General features: G+C 56.3%; 1 protein-coding gene across 1 annotated transcript in view; it reads right to left on the bottom strand.

Moving 5' to 3' along the window:
- CABIN1 (calcineurin binding protein 1) overlaps nt 1-15774 on the bottom strand; it is a 94063-nt gene extending 78289 nt beyond the window's left edge. The window contains exons 1-14 of the mRNA XM_065889499.1: nt 15771-15774; nt 15002-15093; nt 14433-14525; nt 13276-13389; nt 12512-12646; nt 11559-11739; nt 9272-9401; nt 7857-8006; nt 5836-6122; nt 4658-4826; nt 2782-2918; nt 2069-2286; nt 886-964; nt 191-378 (exon numbers count right to left, since the gene is read on the bottom strand). Coding sequence (XP_065745571.1) covers nt 191-378; nt 886-964; nt 2069-2286; nt 2782-2918; nt 4658-4826; nt 5836-6122; nt 7857-8006; nt 9272-9401; nt 11559-11739; nt 12512-12646; nt 13276-13389; nt 14433-14525; nt 15002-15093; nt 15771-15774 — 1977 coding nt within the window. The remainder of the gene's footprint in view (nt 1-190; nt 379-885; nt 965-2068; nt 2287-2781; nt 2919-4657; nt 4827-5835; nt 6123-7856; nt 8007-9271; nt 9402-11558; nt 11740-12511; nt 12647-13275; nt 13390-14432; nt 14526-15001; nt 15094-15770) is intronic.
- Between the last annotated feature and the right edge of the window lie 3160 nt (nt 15775-18934).

The following is an 18934-nucleotide window of genomic DNA, read 5'->3' as shown; positions in this document are numbered from 1 at the left end:
TGTGCTGATGGTGGGCGTCGGGATTTCTGAGATGCTGCACGTTCCCCACCACATCCCACCTCCTCATGCAGAGCCCAGTGCCCAGGCAGGTGCCACACATGCGCACACACACCCTCCACCATGCGGCCAGCTCTCTCCCCTCCCGCTGGGTGCCAGCGCATCCTCCCCAAGCAGCCGACCACAGACCAACCTGCAGCGCCAGGAATCGCGCCTTCAACCAGTACACGCGGACCACAAACTCCAGCCAGCCATCCTCAAACAGGTCCCGCTGGGACGAGGCGAATGACAGCTGCAGGAGGTCCCCCAGGAAGTGGGCTCCCGGGAAGTCGGGACCGAACCTGCCGTTCACCACACCCGCAGGGCAGTTCCGAGGAGACACTGAAAACCATCGGCCGAAAGGAGTCAACCTCATGTGCGGGGCCCAGACACCCTTCTGCTCCCTGAGGTTGCCCCCAGCCCTGAGCCCTTGGAGCCTCACAGCCCCCGAGCAGCAGAGAGCCAGATGGGCTGGATGGGGATACGGAGACCCTGGGGCTAGAGGCCCTCATTCGGCAGACTGATCTGGAGCATATCTTTGCTCACCAGGTGGTGGTTTAAGTCAGAACGATCCATATCACCTGGGACAATGACTGGGGACACGTAAAGTATCAGGTGATAACCTGAGAAAATGGAAATGTCACGTCCCTCATCCTGAGTAACAGAAGCAGGCAGGTGGCTCCCTTGGGGCTCAGCTGCTTCTCAAAGGCCCCGGGTCTTTCCTGGCCTGACAAGCTGACCCAGGAAATGCGCCCCCTGTAGGTGTGACTCAGCCCCCCACTCCTGCCCCTTCCCGGCTGCTGAGGGTCCAGAAAAGTTGCCCCACACAGAACATGGAAGGTCGCCTACCTGCAGAGCTCCGGCCCTTGGTCAGCAGCCACTGGTCCAGCTGCAGCTCCATGCAGGAGAGGGACATCAGCATCATGTCCTGCAGGACGGGGGCGGATGGTCAGGAACAGGGTCACATAGGTCAAGGGCAGGGGATGGAACGAACCTAAACTAAAATTTACTCTGATGAGAACATCAAGTTTTCCTCTACCTACTTTCCATTTCATAAGTGGTAATCACTAGCTTCCTGCTGGGCCATAAGGAGAGGCATGTGGATCTACACTGGAACAGACTCGGGAGGACCCGGGAGACCCGCCTTCAGTCCTCGGGGACTGTCTTATGGAAGAGGCAGCCCTGCCACCTGCCAAGCGCCAGGCACTCAACCCTGACAGCCCCCAGGGTGGGCGCGTCATTCCCTGGGTGGACCAGAAAGCTGAGACTCAGCAGTAAGGAGGCGCCAGCCTGGTCAATGGGCACAGCTGGGAAATAACCAAGCTGGTCTGTCTAGGGACCAAAGCCTCGGCCCCTCCCACTGCTCCACCCTGCTGGGACATAAGGAGAGGCACGTGGATCTACACTGGAACAGACTCGGGATGACGCAGGGGAGTCTGAGCAGATGGGCCTGGGGGAGCAGGCCTGGGCAGATGCTGCCAGGAAGCAGTCCCTGGGGTGTCCCAGTGGAGGCTGCACCGCCAGGGGCCCCTGACCCACACGGCCCTGAGGACCTGTGAACCTGGAGCTCCTCCACCTCTGTGCCCCCAGCAAGAAATACCACCCAGGGGGCCCTGAAATCTCCCAGTGCTGCCTCCTCAGAAGCGGCCTCCCTCCTCTCATGGGAGAAGGGGCCAAAGCACCCTGGCTCCCTTGGCCCTGGGAGGCACTGAGTGCAAGAGCCTGGGCTGCAGAGGGCAGTGCGTAGGCTCGGCCCCCACAGCTGGCAGTCCCCAGCACCCCTTCGGCAGCCTTCCTCCACCTCTGCACTTCTGTCTCCTCACTTGTTGAAAAAACGGGTAGCAACGGTCCCTGGCGCCTAGAACACAGCAAGCCTCCACCTTCCAGCCTCTCCGCTGCTCTCCTCCCGCTCGTGAACCTCCCTCCCCCGTGATCCGCCCCCCCGTCTCAACCCCACACCTCCACCTGCAGTTGCAGCCCAGGTCCCCCGCCTATGCCTGGCCCCCACCTGCCCGCCGCCCGGCCAGCCAACCTGGATGTGCCTGTCGCCACAGTCCCTGAGCAGCGGGTTGGGCAGGCTGGCGCTGTGCCTCCGCCAGCTGTGGTAGATGCTGAGCACAACCTCTGCCAGGCCCGGCGGCCAACGCAGCAGGAACCTGTGGCCCATGCTCTTCAGGTAGCGCATCATAAGCTCCAGGATGCCCCCGTTGCTCAGGTTCCCCAGCAGGAAGGCGTGCACGTCTTGCTTCTCTGCCCGGAGCGGGGGAAGTGACCAGACTTCAACAGAGGACCCTCCGTGCCCAGGGGCCCCATTTTGTTCAGGAGATGAGAGTGGGCGCCAGCGGGAAGAGCCCATGTGCCCCGGGGGGCGCTGAGGGCGGGCCTCACGGCTGTGGGCACACCTATCTGAACCTCCAAGGCCCAGGCGAGTACGAGAGGGCTGACCCCTGGGTGTGGCCTTGCACAGCGGCACAGCTCCCGGCCGTACCCAAGAGCTGCGATGTACCCATTCGACCAGCAAAGCCCGCACCCCTAGGGGAGCACGGTGGAGTGTGAGCCAGGACACTCCAGCGCACCCCCTTCCTCCAGCAGACCACAGACCTCAGGCAGGACAAAGCCAGGCAGCCCCTGGACCACCCTTGAAAAACCACCCGGACCCATCCCCCCAGCACGCGGCCTGAGCGGGTTCCAGGAGAATGGGAGGAAGGAGTCCTCACAGCACTGCCTGTGGTGCCTGGGTCCTACCAGATTCCATGAACGTGGCTGAGTCGAAGGACAGCCTGTGGGGGCCGACGCTTGGGAAGTTCTCCAGTTTGGCTTCTGACGGGACTTCGTAGTTACTAAAGGGATCATCTTCCTCCTCGGGGTCCAGCTTTCTTAACCTGCACGGAACACACCGAACTCGCAAAGGCCACGGCGCATGTTCCAACACCTTCCCCTGAGAGAGAGGAGAGCTGAGCCGGACCCGAGGCTGACCCCAGCCCCACGGAGAGCTAGAGACAGAGGCCGAAAGGCTCCACTTGGGCAGCACAGTTGGCCAGGCCTCCAGGTGCCAAGGCCCGAGGGGAGCCTGGGGGACGAGGAGAAAGTGGGTCTGGGGGACGAGGAGAAAGTGGGTGGGTGGGTGGCCCCTCCAGAGCTCCTCATAGCTCTCTGAGCCCAGGGAGGCCTCTCCCAGCAGGCACCACACCTCAGACCCCCCCAGGGACTCCACTTTAGCCGAGCCTGCCACCTCGCCGAGGATGGACAGGTAGGCGCCTCCTGACGTCCTGGTGTACAACTGCACGCCTCTGCCCCAGGGACCACACCCAGCAAGCCACCGTGTGCCCCTGCCTGACGATTCGAGGAAGCTGACGTGAAAACCACACAGGAAACCAGCAGTTGAAATAAAGAATAAAAAAGATGGTAGACACTATTCCACACGAAGGGGGCTGGGGAGCAAGGCCCTGGGCGGGGCAACGAGCGGAGGGGAGATGGGGAAATGGTCCTCGGGCCCCTTGGCACCTCCTCTTCGCAGCCCTCGGAAGGGAGACCTGCTTTTGGAGGGGCAGCTAGGGAGGAACTGATCAGAGAGCCCGCCTCCTCCACTCACTGAGAACAGCTCCACTTCTGAGCATTTCCCTCTCACCACACAGAAACGGAAAGGCAGCAAATTAGGAAAATCAGGAACCTTGTGGCAAAACAGATTTACAATCCACCTAAAGCTCCTGGCTCCTCCTCCTCCTCCGCTTGGATGCATCACCATTGAAACCTACGGTCACGAGCCAAAATGCCAGCTGAGGACTCCTGGGACACAAGCTCACGTAACACACGTGGTTACCTCCCAAACTCCACTCCAGTAACCAGGAAGAATAAAATGGAGTCAACTCACAAAGACACAGGGGGTAAGAGAGGAAGCCCCAGCGGACAAGACATGCCCACCAAATGTTAGAAGGCAGAGAGATGCCCAACCAGCAGAGACTGGCTGCTCTCTGCCCTCAGTGAGGGCATTAAGTCTGGCACTGGCACCATAAACCCCAGGAAGGCTCAGAGCACCTGAGGGAGGTGACAGGGCAAGGACCAAAAGCATGGGGGCTGGTGAAGACCTAGGGAAGGAGCACGGGGGCGCAGCCCCCCAGCTCCATGCAGCCTGGCCCACCTCCTCCCGGGAGGCTCCTCTGAGGAACACCGCGAACCAGTGAAAGCAAGGGATGACTCCTGAGCCCACCGTCCACCTTCTCAGAGTTCGAGGGAAGCCTGCTGAGCCTGGAGAAGCCAAGCAGGTGCCCTCCCTGAGCGCAGGGGGTCCCTTCCACGGGCCGTCCCCACATCTGCACCTGAGGAGCAGCAGCCCCAGGCCTCCTGGCAACAAGGGAAGGCCCAGGGGCGTGAGCGGGTCACCTCCAGCTCCAAAAGACACAAAACTCACGGTTCCTGCCTTCAGGACATTCATTCAGAGGCAGGAGAGGCAAGAAAACCCAAGCCCCCAATCCAGGAAGACCCGAGCGTTGGCCGTTTGTACAGATGTTACAGGAAGACGGAGGACATGCCTGGAGGGGAGGGCGACCACGGAACCAGAGACATGAAGGGAGGCAGGAGGTTTGTGTGCTCCCTTTTCTAAAACAGAAAAAGTGCACCGTACCGGGACGGCAGGAACTTCACCAGCAGCTCCTGGAAGTCCACCTTCTCTTCTTTTTTGCACTTGGTGTTTCGGACGCGGGCAGATCGCCGCTTCGCCGTCTCCCCACTCTCCTCAGAAATCTTCTTCCGCTTCACCCCTTTCTTGGATTTATCTCCTCCAGAAACATCACCTTCACAAAGAGAGCACGTTGAAATCTCACAAGAGTCAGGCTAGGGAAATGCACCACGAGGCACTCGGTCCCTTCTTTTATAATAACCCTGCCTGCAGGTTTAACCTGTGGCTTCTTTGACATTCAGGAAATCTGTCTGCTCTAACAAGGAGGCTGGGAAAAGTCCATTCCAAACCGCTTAAGTCTCACCCCTTTCTCCAACTCACAGAGCCCAAAAGCCAGATCTCAAGGCTACTTTCCACACCTACAGAACGCCAGGGTCTCAGAGTCAAACGCCCCATCCCCTTGCCCCTCCCACTGGCTGGCCTGGGATGGAACAGAGCAAGTAGCAATGACACTGACTCTGTCCATCGCCATGGCCCAGTGACACGATGTGGGCAAGAGAGTCACATAAATCATACAGAGAGAAGAGGGGTGTCATGTATGATTAAGTTAAAAAGTTGAAAACAATCATATACAGGTTCATTCAGAAACTTCCTTAACTGCCAGATATTCTTCATCGGTGACACAAAAATCAAGGAAAGGCTCAGGAACTTTAGTCTGAAATTCTTTTACAACTCCAGTGAAAATAGAAACCAATAAAACCATTCCAACATATACTACCGCATACGGCGGTAACTATGCTGAGTGCTTCTTAAAGCTAAAGAACTCTGAACATCAGTGCACAGCAGCACTGGGTGCAGGGCGTAAGCCAGCAACTGAGCAGAACAAGCAGGGGGACCTGCCAGCTCACTGGTCACAAGCAGGAGTAAACTCTACCCCAGGACTGAGCAACTGGGCATCGAGTGGTCTGAGGAGCTGTATCCCTGAGGCCAACCCCTTCCCTGCAGGGGCCCCAATGCAGAAGTCACCACTGACGAGGGAGGCCCTGCGAGCAGGCCCAGAGGCTCCCCTGTGAGGCCAGGAGCGGCAGCAGGACCCGTCCCTATGGATAGACCAGGGCACCCCGACTCTCATTCCTGCTCAGCAGACGGGGTCTCTCCCGAAGCCAACCCCGAGGCCTGCTCACCTGCGGGGATGCCCGTCTCCAACAGGCTGGGGCTGTGCAGCAGGAAGCTGGCCGTGGCCACGGGGGTGTAAGAGAGCACAGGCTCTGCCACGGTCACCTCGGGGTTGGCGTTGACGGGGCTCGGCTGGATCACGCTGACAGGTGCCACCACGGCAGAGGACACCAGGGGCTGGCCAGGGTCCTGGTAGTCGGACAGGTCGATCCTCTTGCCGAGGCTGGGCCGCGGGGGCTCGCAGGTGGTGAGGTGGTGGTACATGGCCAGCAGGCTCTCCCCGAGGCACTTCCAGCTGCAGGAAGAGGGTCACCGCCCGGGTCAACACACAACACGGGGTGCCCGGAGCTCAGGGCTGCCATCTCCATGAGGGCGGGGTGGTCTCAGTTTACTGATAGCTGAGGTGGAGCAGCCGGGGCTGGAGCAGAGCCCGCACCCGCTCCACTGCCCGCAGGAGAAGCCCTGAGGCATCTCAGTCCCAGGCCCCTTCAGACCTACCAGGCACACAGAGAAACCACAGACTTACTCAAAAACCCCTTCCCTACAAGGTCGAATCTTTAAAACGACGGTGTCGTTGACCTGTTGCCACTAGTCTGGTTTTCTGGGGGAGGAATACTGACAGGGATATGGTCTAAAGGGGCTGAACAGCTCTTGGGCCGGGGCTCGCTGGATGCAAACCGAGACTGTCGTGTGTTTTGTGGTGTGTAAGTTGTGTTGTGTGCCCTGTTGTGGTGAGGTGTAGCATGTGTTATGTTGTATGCTGTCTGTTGTTTTGTGTTTTACTTGTAGTCATGTGTTGTGTTGTATGTCATGCTGTGTTATGGTATGACACAGTGTAGCATGACGTACTCACCCTTCCAACCTTGAACAGCCCAGGACCTCAGACTAAAAACCAAAGCCTCTGCCTGTCCCCTCAGTGGCGCCCAGCCTCATCGCACCGCTGCAACCCCGCCCCCCCCCCACGCCTGCCCCCTGCACTCTCGCCTCACTAGCTTGCTTTCAGTTCTGCAAACAAAACCACCCCCCACATACCACAGGGCCTTTGCACAGGCTTCCCTCTGCCCGGAAACAACACCCCACTCACACCCCCCAGCTCCTCTGCCTGATCCATGCCCACTCCTCCGCCAGACTCCAGCTCTGGCCCTAAGCCTTCCCCAACCCCCGCAGCAGTGCAGACCCCATTATGAGCTCTCGGTGCTGTGCTTCTCTCCTCGAGGGGCCTGTCAGCTTTGCACGTGTGCCCCTCCTTCTGGTGACTGAGTACCCCTGGGACTGCCTCCAGTTTCCTGGGAAACTCAAACGTGCGGGAATGAACAAGTAGGAGCAGTAACGTGGGTCGGAACCAGCCCCTCCTGCGTGCTGTCTCTGCACGACCCCCAAGCACTCAATTCAGTTATCATGATGACCCTACAAGAGAGGGATGCTGCTCCCTCTTTTCCAGGAAGTGGCACATAATGACCCGGTGAGGGCACCAGGGCTGGACCCCAGTCTGTCCCACCCGGTGGGGAGCTGCGGGCCACCACGTGACTTGCCTCCACATATGAGACACTCTCAACTTATAGGCACGAGGGTCAACGTCAGGATGTTAGGAACAGACCTCACCAAAGGGCTAAATGACCCCAATTCCAGGGACCACCCTTCCCGGGGCTACGCTGAGGCCCACCTTCCAGGATGCCGAGCAGCCCTAGCAGGGGAGCATAGACTAGAGATCGGGAAGCCAGGACCTGGGATCAGCTCCCCCCTCACCATTAGCCTCTTTGAGTCCTGGTGTCCCCCATCCAGGGCTTGGCTAATGCTGGTTTCCTTCTCCCCTTAGGGTGGGCAGATGAGAGGGGCGTACAGGAACATGGCAGGTGGTGGGTCAAGGACAGCAACAGAGTGGGACTTCGACCGGGGAAGGCCTGGCCTGCTTCCTGCAGTCACCCGCCCATGTGCGCCCAGCTCCTGCCACGGCAGCAGCCCGGGCGGGCTCAGCCTCCTCCCAAGCAGGGCCCAGTGGCCACTGGCAACCCAGACCCAGACGACCTACGTGAAGAAGGGGATGGGTTGCACCAGCTTCAGGTCCGGCTCCTTCTCGTGCATGGTCAGCGCCTGCCGCCTCCTCCGAAGCCCCAGGGCCTCATCCATGATGGCCTGTGACTCGGCCGCGCTCACCGACACCTCGTGGATGGACATGTCACTGAGAGTGCGTGAGACAGAGAGGAGTGACCGTGTCACACTAGAGCCAAGATGGAAATCTTACACAGAGGGATGCAGTTAATATCCTTTAATCTGTATTAATTCTTCCTACAAATAAAATAACCACTTGAGTCTGGGCTGAAAAGGGCAATAATTAGCATTCTTAATACCCACGTTACACTGGAAATGATTAATGCCCTTTGATCGGCTTACAATTCATCACCTTCATCTGTATTAACCGGATCATAGTAATGGCAGAAAAACCACAGAAAAATTAAATGCTGCTCTCAATTATTTGCTGAAAACCTTTTAAGAATTTATCGCTCCCATCCTACCCATCCCAAAAAAGGTTATCAGACCAGCCAAGCTCACCAAAGCCTATGGAAATCAACAGAAAGGTGGGAGTTTGAGGCCCCGGATGCCTCCCACAGGCACACCTCTGCCTGTGGTGGCCCGGCGAGACCTGCCCCCACTGCCCTGTGCCCTCCTGCCCACAAGGCTCCCCCGTGGAGCCACGCGCTTATGGACTCATCATCTGTCCTACATGCTCATCAACCACCACCTCTCCAAAGAAGGTCAGCTCCGTCAGGACAGATGTGAATAAGAGGCGCAGTCTTACGAGGGATAAACACCAAAATAACCACTAACTCCCAACCGGTGAGCTCCCAGGGCCAAGGAAATACCAGAGGGCACAGGAGTTGGTTCCACTGGAGGATGGGCGGGGAGGCAGCCCGAACTTAGAAAGCTGCCAAGAGGGGATGTGGGGCTTGGAATACGAAGGGGCACGAAGACACAATAGGGAGAGGTGGGGATTCCAGGTGAGGGCGCTGTGGGAGCCAGGGTGCGGGACCGGACAGGGCCCTGGGACAGCTCTCCTCTTGGGGGAGGGAGAAGCAGGAGGAGAACTGGGGGGTCAGACTGCAAAGGGCCTCCTGGGCGATGCTGCTGAGCATGAGCCTCATCCTGGAGGCAGGCACGGTGGCCCGATTAGAGGCGGGCTGGGCAACACAGGAAGCACAGCCTCGGAAAGGGGTAGGGTGGGCAGCGAGGAGTGAGGTGAACAAGGCTGCTGTGAGCACCCAGAGGAGAGCCGCAGGGCAGCGGGGAAGGAGGGCAGCAGGGAAGGAGGGCAGAGGACAGGCGGAGGCACCGCCCATATGAGGTGCGTAGGGAAACAATAAACCAAGCAGATCAGAGCCGTTTGCCAAGCGAGGGGCCTCAACGGCCCCCAGCCGCTGGGGAGAAGGTGGCGGGCTGCAGACTCACCATTTCAGGAACATCCGGAGGGAGTCCTGGCGGAGACACGGTTGCTCCTCGAAGATCTTCTCCTTGAGAACCAGCCCCTTGCTGTAGCGGCAGTCCTTCTCCAAAGCTTTGCAAATGAAGTACAGACAAGCTGGCCAGGAAAGAAACAGGCGTGACTTCCAAGCTGCACTCTGACTCTCTGGCCTTGCCAGTGACGCCAGGGAAGTAGTCCCTGCTCTGGAGTCCAAGAAACACCAGGTAAATGACGACAAGACACCACTTTAATCCATCCAATCGGGAACGATTTTTGAAAATAATAATACCAAGGTCAAGGGGCAAAGGCCCACACTGCCAGGGAGGACGGCTGAACAACCTTTCTGGGGAAACATGGGCATCAAACACAGAGCCTCAGCCCAGCAAGCCCACCTTGAGGAAACCCTTCGGGAACCAGCTGTCGGCAAACTGGAGTACGGCTGCCAGCTCCTCTCTGCCTGGGCACCGGCCAGCCCTGTGCCCCACCCAGCTCCAGAGTCTGAGTATGGGTGCAAGGCACTCCCATCAGGAATAACCAGAGAAGGATGGAGCGGGGGAGGAGGAAGGAAGGCTGGAGCAGAAGCAGAGATGCCACGCGGAAGTCAGGGTGAAGGGCAGTGGGAGAGCGGTGCCCACGCCACAAGCAGGAGGGGGTCTGGGCTGCCCCGCCAGCCACCCACTGAACTAGGGACAGGGGGCCCAGAGGTTCCCGCCTAACCGGAAGGAGGAGGAGGACATGGTTTCCTCTGGGAAGGTGGTGGGAGCAGAGAGAAAACGAGGGGGGCACCAAGCCTCTGGATGGGCTGGTCAGCAGCACCAGAGCTGACCGCGCCCGGAGGCCTGCCTACTCCTCTCGAGCGCCCATGTACCGGCTGCTCATACTCTGGGGCTTCGATGTGGTTCTGCGGCTCTCACAGACACATGCACCACTCTGTCCCCCAAACCCATCTTCCCACTAACACTTCAGCTTATTAAGTGCGGCTTCTCCAGGAGAGAGAACTGAGCCTGGTGCCAGAGAGAAGGTGGGACGCTGAGGCTGGGGCCTCCAGGGGGCGCCCAAGCTCCAGGAAGAGCCCGGGGAGGGACCCATAGTCACCGAAGATGAAAGCACTGGAGTCAAAACGGGCGATCCACAGCACGAGCGCAGACATCCACGGAAGGATACGCCCGAGAACGTTTGCGTGGAGGGACACAAGGGCCCAAGTCCAGAAATGACCCCACGTGCAAGCACGCGATGGTCAGAGGGTGCAGAGGAGGACAGACAGCAGAGGCCCCACAGCAAAGGGGCTGGGAGAAGGCACCCGCCCCCGCCCGGGCCCACCTGGAGGAGGCGACAGAGGGCTGAGCTGGCTCCGGGGACACAGGGAGAAATCAGGGTCACCTCGGGCAGGGACAACTGGGAAGGGGCCACAGCAGCCTGCCCCTGGGGCACGCCGACCCTGCCGCTAGCCCTGTGCTGCGTGCGGTTCACCTGACTATACAGAGCTACGGGCGCAGTCCCGTGGGTGGCGGGCAGGGCCCAGCTTCCCAGCCTCCACTACCCCATCCTGCTCCACCTGCTCAATGCGCTCTTAGAAAGAGAAGGAAAAGCCTCCAAGAGTCAGCCTTCCAGCTGTAACCTTCAATGTGAGGGCAAGTGCTGGCAGCAGGTCTGTCCTGAAAAGAATGAGCAGGCCGCGCCAGGACCACCTATGCCCGAGGCCAGCTGCCCTGCACCTGGCTCTGCCCGGGGCCCTCCCACAGAGCTGCCTGGAGGAGATGGCCCAAGAGGCCCAGAACCCCAACAGCGCCCGCCTCAGGACAGCCCGTGAGGGGCTGAGCAGAGGGCCAGGCGGGGTCAGAGAGTGAAGCAACTGGAAGGCAGATAGGGCTCCGTCTAGCACAGATCTTTCCAGCAGCCCTGCTCCTCTGTGGAAGGACCAGCTGCTAAAAGGAGGGAGTGAGCTCCCGGCACCGGGAGTCAGGCTGCAGGCGCTAGGCCGTCTGTCAGCAACTTATAAGAATAGGCACAGGGTGGGACACTGCAGAGACGAAATGAGACTGAAGGGAAAACCGCTCAGAAGACATGCTTCCTACTACAATGCATGGGGTAAGTCTCAACCGAGAAAGAAAGACAAGCAGAGTAAAGCAGGGAAGCAAAGGCATCTCCATTTCCCCTGAAGGCGGGGCAGAAAGCCCTTCGGTGTTAACTCTGGTTCCGAGCTCATCCAGGCCTCCCGCCCTCCTCGGTCCCAGTGCACGAGCACGTGGCAGAAAGCAGAGACACCCCACTCACTGGTGTAATCGCTGAGGGTGTACAGGACAGTGATGAGGTTGTCCAAGCAGGGCCAGTGGTCAGGATTGCACCGCAGCCCTTCCTCAAAAGCGTGGCGAGCCAGGGGGACCCGGATGAGCCTCAGGGCCACGTGTCCGATTTTATACCAGAGGTTGACGTCCGTGGAGTCCAGCATGACCGCCTGGTAAGCAGCACAGCAGAGGCACACTCAGTCAGCTCCCCAGAGCGGGCATCCGTGGTGGCAGGAGGGCACAGCACCAGCCCAGCCACCCAGACTGCCCAAGGAATGACAGGGAAGTCACATGGACCAATTTATCTAACTCAGAACATGTTCTTAACACATTTTGTCACTCTGAACACCTGTACTCCTTACGTATTTGATATGTAAAAGAAGTGCAAGAAGTAGAATTAAAAGAAAATACAGAAACCTTCTGGGATTCTAGAAACAGCATGGGTGGGAGACAGACGTGGGTTCACATCCATACTCCCACACTGCCCAGCAGCGTGACCGCCAGCCTCAGTATCCTCATCCCTAAAATGAGGATAAAGACGCCCTCCTTGCCAGACGGCATGAGGGTGAGCACGTGCATGGTGCTGGCGCCTCAGAGGTGCCCACACAGGTAAGCCGGCCTGACAGAAATAATGGCAGTACAATTCTGAGTAGGTACTGGGTGCCAGGGGTCAGGCTCTGTGTTCAGCACCCTCTTTATATCACTCCAACTCTACGATGTAGACCTGGAGGCCCAGAGAAATGAAGCAATCACCCGTGGTCATGTGTGCCCTGCGTGGCAGAGGAAGAACACACATGCAGCCCTCTCTGAACTTGCTACTGTCACCTACTGCCTGGGGCCTTGGGCACTACAGCTGACACAGCACCACACACTCTTCAACCAACCAGACCACAACCCCACCCCTCCCCCAGGAACTCCCAAAGACCCGGCTGAGGGGAGCACCTCCAGGTAGAACTCCATGGCTGTCTCCAGATCCTCCCTCTGGGCGGCCAGCTGGGCCAGGTTCTTAAACGTGGAGTACTTCAACATCAGCCCAGGGTGTTTCAACCCCTCCTTCTCATCACCAGACGAAACTGCCTGAGAACAAAGCAAACAGAGGAGCAAAGTGACACGCAGGCTCTGAAGCCTCAGCCGGCAGTCAGCAGGACACCTGGCTTCAGGGCTGGCTTCTGCCACAGGCTCTTGGGCCAGTCCAGTGCCACCCTCCACTGGAAAATGAAAGCGTGGCCCCAGATGTCCTTTAAGGACCCCCCAGTTCCGAGCACACAGAGGAGAAAGGCCAGACCACCAAGAGGCGGTTTGCGGGCTGTCTGGGCACCAAAAGACACAGAGGGAACCCTCCTGGCACTACCGCCACGCCTGAGGGCCCAAGCCTAGATGGTGACATTTACAGCATCGGTAAGCCAGCCAGCGGCTCCCGCATGCCACTCCCAGCTCTGATGCTTCACTAGCTGCATGGCTTTGAGCCAACAACACCTCGCTAAGCCTCCATCTCCACACTGTGAACTGGGGACAACGCACCCACACTTGGCAGAGTGGCTGTGAAGACCAAGTAGGAAGAGCAGCTGGCATTTACAGAGCTCTTACTCTGCACCTAGAACCGTTCTGCATGCTTCTCTGGACTCACCCAACCCTCAGAGCAAGCCAGAGAGGTGGACGCTCCACAGGCGGGGAAGCTGGGGGGCAGAGGGCCTCTGGGGCCTCACCTCTCGCAGCAGGCGCGCCTCCAGGAGCTCATGGTAGGCCTTGGCGGACTCCTCAAACCGGTCGTGCTTCTGCAGATCCAGGGCCTTGTGGTACAAGGCAAAAGCCTCTGCTTCCTGCAAGCCAAGACAGGAGACATCTTCACACAGCACAAAGGTTTGTCTTTTTAAGCCAACAGTGTGTGAGAGGGGGCTGCTGTCAAGGCCATGTTACTCATCAGCTGCACGCTCTGTGCCGGAAACAGTCCTAACGCTCCAAGCTCGCAGGAGCTCATCACGGGGAGAAGAGCCCCTCAGCAGCCCCCCAAGGAGACACGAGCAGCACGGGCTCACCTGAGTCTAAGCAACAGCAGAAGGCAGGCTGAGGGCACAGAGCTGAGCAATGCCAAGGTTCTGTGAGCCTCGCTGACGCTTTCTGGGAGAGTGGCCCCACCAGCCGTAATAACCCAGGGACTCCGAGAGAGCAGGGAAGGCTTCCACTGCTTTCTATGTGCTGCTCTGCCTCGGCCTGCTCGTTGCCGGGAGGGGCAGAGGGGGTACTGGGCAGGCTGAGCCCCACTGACACCCCTCAGGGCCGGGGACCACTGACTAGCAGCGTCTGTGAGGGCTCCACACTGTCCTGGCTTCTCCAGAGAAGGGGGAGGTGTATGCTTATTCCAGGGAAAACAAAGACCGGAGCAAACCCTTGTTATATTCGCATAGGAGGTGTGGGGAGAGCCGGCGAGAGTAAGGCAGGCAGGCTGGAATGGAAGTGGTGCCGGGCCTCGTGGCAGAGAGGAAAGACCAAGAATCCGTGCTCCCCACAGACCACCAGTGAGACCTGGGCTAGGCAGCACCCTCCGGGGCCTCCCCCTGGAAAGTGACGTGCTGCCATCCCCTGGGTGTGCCAGCTTCTGAGGCCCACACAACCAGCTGAGTGAAGAGCCAGCCCCGGCTGCAGAAGGGCCCACGCACACTCAGAATAAACAGTGTGACCATCCTCAGCGTGACCCTCTCTAAGTGAAGCAGGTCAAACAGGAGATGGAGAGCCGGCCATCTCTGTAAACAGGGTTTTCCTCTAAAATCCCATTCAGGAGACATCGGGATGCATCTGAAACATGGTGCCACCCGCAGAAATGAGAATCAAGGTCCAGCTGCAGAGAAGCCCATTGACCACACACCTGCGCCTCCTTTGTCTGGGTCTTGTGACTTTTAAAGCTTCCTTCATGATCATCCTCAACCGTGGAGCTGGCATTTAAGGCTGCGATTCGAATCTAGAAGCAGAGGTTTGACGGAAGAGTTGCTTTTAGATGAGACGTGTCTCGTCTCTTCAGTAACCCACAACACGCACAACACTCTGTAACGCACTTGGCCTCAAACAGCTACGGCCTCCCCAGATGCGGAGGAAAAGGAGGCCTGGGACATTCTGAGGGAACCACACCAGCCTGTTCAGGGAGCGTGACCACTACAACAGGAACAGGCTGGGGACACCCCAGCAATGGCCCGACACAGCAGAAGACCCAGGCATCGGAAAAACAGATTCCAACGACACGGGATAACTGTGTGCCTCTCTAGCCATGGTGATGCGGCCCTGCAAACCACCCAACAGGAGAGCGGGTACCCACACCCTCGAGGGTGCCAAGAGCCCTCTGGGGAGGAACGTTGCCCCATTCAGACAGCCGTCAGGGCCCATCCGAGAACACGCCCCTTGCCCCGGAGCACCGCAGAGCAGGTGAGCATCAGCACATACCATAGTCAGAGGCTTCGGCACACCACCCAGCACCGCCCAGCACTGCCCAGCACTGCCCAGCACCGGAAGGGCAGTGCCAGCCCACGCGGCTCCTGTGGAGGAAGGAGAACAGGCTGAGGGAGGGCCCGGGAAGCACCAGGCCACCAGGAACCCGTGTCCAAACCCACGGGCCTCCCGGCTCTGGGCACACAGGCTAGTGGGCCTCGGGATGGCTCTTCAGTCTGTCACCCGGGGAGCCCCTGGTCCTTGGGACGGAATGCCCACCTTTGCCAGACCAGGGGCCAGGGACAGAGGGGAGTTAGACTGACATCTGCCCCCAGGACTCACTGCTCAGCAGAGGTTACAGATCAATAAACAATTATTTTTTCAAAAGTTGAATGAAATAAAGAGAAACACAGGCAACAGGTGGAGAACAAGTCATTCGAAGGGATGGAGGAAGGTAAAGGAGGAAGCCCTGTGTTAAACCCCAGGAAGGGACAGCAGTGGGGTGGAGGGCGGGGAGGCAGAGGCAGGGGGCCTGGAGGATGGGAGGGAAATATAAAAGGAAAAAAATTAGAGGTAGGCAGACCAGTGTGAAATCTGCTAAAAAAATGACAGGATTGGTGAGGACATGGAGAAATCAGAACCTCATCCACTGCAGATGGGAACGAAAAATGGTGAAAACCGTCTGGCAATTGCTCAGAATGTCAAACACAGTGATTCCACCCCCAAGAGAAATGAAAACATGTCCACACCAAAACTTGTTCACGAATGTTCACAGCAGCATTACTCATGGCAGATTAAAGGTGGAAACAACCCAAATGTCCGTCAACTGACAAATGGATAAAGAAGATGTGGTATGTCCATACAATGGACCATTATTCAGTGATAAATAAAATTAAAGCACTGGTACTTGCTACAACATGGATGAGCCTTGAAAACACGCTAAATGAAGGAAGCCAGTCATGAAGGCCACATACTGTCTGATTCCATTTATACAAAATGTCTAGAATAGGCAAATCTACAGAACCAGAAAGTAGCCTAGGGGAGAGGGACACATGGGGAGTGACTACTACCACATACAGGGCTTCTTTCTGGGGTGATGAAAATGTTCTGAAATTGACGGTGGTGATGGTTGCACAGCTCTATGGATACACTTACGCTCACTGAACTGTACACCCTACACAGGCGAGCTGTATGGTCTGTGAGCTACGTGCTGCTATTAAACAAAGAGATGCCGGGAGCCTGGCTGGGGCAGTGGCACTGGGGACAGAGGGGGGACACGTTCCAGGAGGCAAACTCACAGAACGGGGCCCCTGGGAGGCTGGAGGGAGCAGCAGGGGTGCCGGGTAACAGCGGGGGTTCTGGCCTGTGGGGCGGGGGAGGAAGAGGCAGCACCACCAAACAAGCCCGTCAGGGCAGAGGAGGAGCCAGGAACAGTCCCACCTGAGAGGCTGGCAGAAGGCCCCGAAGGGCCCAGCAGGCAGGGGAAATGAGCCTTGGCAGAGACTGAACACGTGCTCCACATGTATAAAATAAAATGACCACTGCTACTGCCAACAGAGTTCACAGCTAAGACCTTCACGATGGGCTGAGTTCTCCAAGGGTTCCTACAAGGAAGAAAGAAAGTAGTCTTCTTTGCAGACGAGGAAGACTCAAACCCCACATGGCTGATAGCTATTTTATCTCCTGGGTTCCACATTTAGAAAAAAGAATTCTGCTGATTAACTCTGGAAACTGCTGCTTGACTATAAACTATACTACAATGAGCACTGTGACCACCATACAATCTGGAAAAAAAAAAGACGATGAAAGTAGAAACTATAGCACTAAAACCCTGTATCTAGGGAAAACACACACACATCTCAAGGGGCAGTGCCTCTGTGAAGAGCGAAGGGAGAGAATGAAGTCCCCATCAACTCTGGGTGGTGTCTTTCAGTCGACCTTACAGAGGCCAAACCAGCTTCCCCAAGGACTCACTCTTCTCTGGGAGTGGATTTCCACACGTGCCTTTGATTGTGGACAGATCAGGCTACACAGCAACCGATTCAGCTGCCAGATTCTGGACTAAGGAAGGAAGGCCCTCCCTCCACCCCTGCTCCCTAGAGGGCTTCCCTAGTGGTGCAGTGGTTAAGAATCTGCCTGCCAATGCAGGGGACATGGGTTCAAGCTGTGGTCCGGGAAGATCCCACATGCCATGGAGCAACTAAGCCCGTGCACCACAACTACTGAGCCTGTGCTCTAGAGCCTGTGAGCCACAGCTACTGAGTCCATGTGCCACAACTACTGAAGCCCACGCACCTAGAGCCCGTGCTCCGCGACAACAGAAGCCACCTTAACGAGAGGCCTACCCACCACAACAAAAAGTAGCCCCCCGATCGCCGCAACTAAAAAGAAAGCCCGCGTGCAGCAACAAAGTCCCAACGCAGCCAAAAATAAATAAATGTATAAAAATAAATAAAGTGTTAAAAAAAATCTACAAATAACAAATGCTGAAGAGGGTGTAGAGGAAAGGGAACCCTCCTACATTGTTGGTGGGAATGTAAACTGGTGCAGCCACTATGGAGAACAGTATGGAGGTTCCTTAAAAAACTAAAAATAGAGCTACCAAACGAGCCTGCAATCCCACTCCCGGGCATATATCCGGAGAAAACCATAATTTGAAAAGATACATGTACCCCAGTGTTCACTGAAGCACTATTTACAATAGCCAAGACACAGAAGCAACCTAAATGTCCATCGACAGATGAATGGATAAATAAAATGTGGTATATTTATACAATGGAATATTACTCAGCCATAAAAGAAAGAATGAGGGACTTCCCTGGTGGTCCAGTGGTAAAGAATCTGCCTTCCAATGCAGGGGACGCGGGTTCAATCCCTGGTGGGGGAACCAAGAACCCATATGCCGTGGGGCAACTAAGCCCACAGGCAACAACTATTGAGCTCGTGCGCCTCAACAAGGTAGGCCCCATGACGCAAACTACAGAGCCCATGCACTCTGGAGCCCGCGCACCACAACTAGAGAGAAGCCCACGAGCCGCAACCAAGAGTCTGCGTCCTGTAAGAAAAGATCCCGCGTACCGCAACTAAGACCAGACGCAGACAAAAAAATAAGGAAACTAAATATATTAAATAAATATATAAAAAAAAGAATGAAATAATGCCATTTGCAGCAACACGGATGGACCTAGAGGTTATTATACTAAGTGAAGTAAGACAGAGAAAGACAAATATCATATGATATTGCTTATATGTGTAATCTAAAAACGCTTTAAAAAAGATACAAATGAACTTATATACCACAAAGAAATAGACCCACAGACATAGAAAACAAACTTATGGTTACCAAAGTGGGGGGGATAAATTGAGAGTTTGGGATTAACAGATACATACTACTATATATAAAATAGATATATAGATATATACTATATATAAAATAGATGACCAACAGGGACCTACTGTATAGCACAGGGAACTGTACTCAATATTTTGTAATAACCTATAAGGGAAATTAATCTGAAAAAAAAATAGATATATATGTATAACCAAGTCACTTTGCTGTACACCTGAAACTAACACAACATTGTAAATCAACTATACTTCAATAAAAACACACAAAGTAGTTTAAAATAAAAACTTCACAAAGAAATAACCATTTGAGATTATATGTTTATCATCTGTAAGCAATGTGAGAATGAGGACCATAGCCATATTATTCACCACAAACCCTAGAAACCACAAAAAGGAGTTTAAAAAAAAAAAAAAAAAGCTACTGTATAAAGATGAGAAGGGAAGTATCTGGTACTCATATCTCAGTCTCCCAGCAGAACAGTTGCATTTTCTCAGAACAGCACATTCAGAGTTAAACCTCACAAGTTTACAAACTCTTTACAGTTTTCATGTCCTTCAGAACACATAACAACAGCACACTTTGAGCACCTCGTACCCTGA

The sequence above is a fragment of the Phocoena phocoena genome, chromosome 13 (assembly GCF_963924675.1).
Source record: "Phocoena phocoena chromosome 13, mPhoPho1.1, whole genome shotgun sequence".
NCBI lineage: Eukaryota > Metazoa > Chordata > Mammalia > Artiodactyla > Phocoenidae > Phocoena > Phocoena phocoena.
Note: the sequence above shows the minus strand (reverse complement) of the source record. Positions and strands in the feature narration are given on the sequence as shown.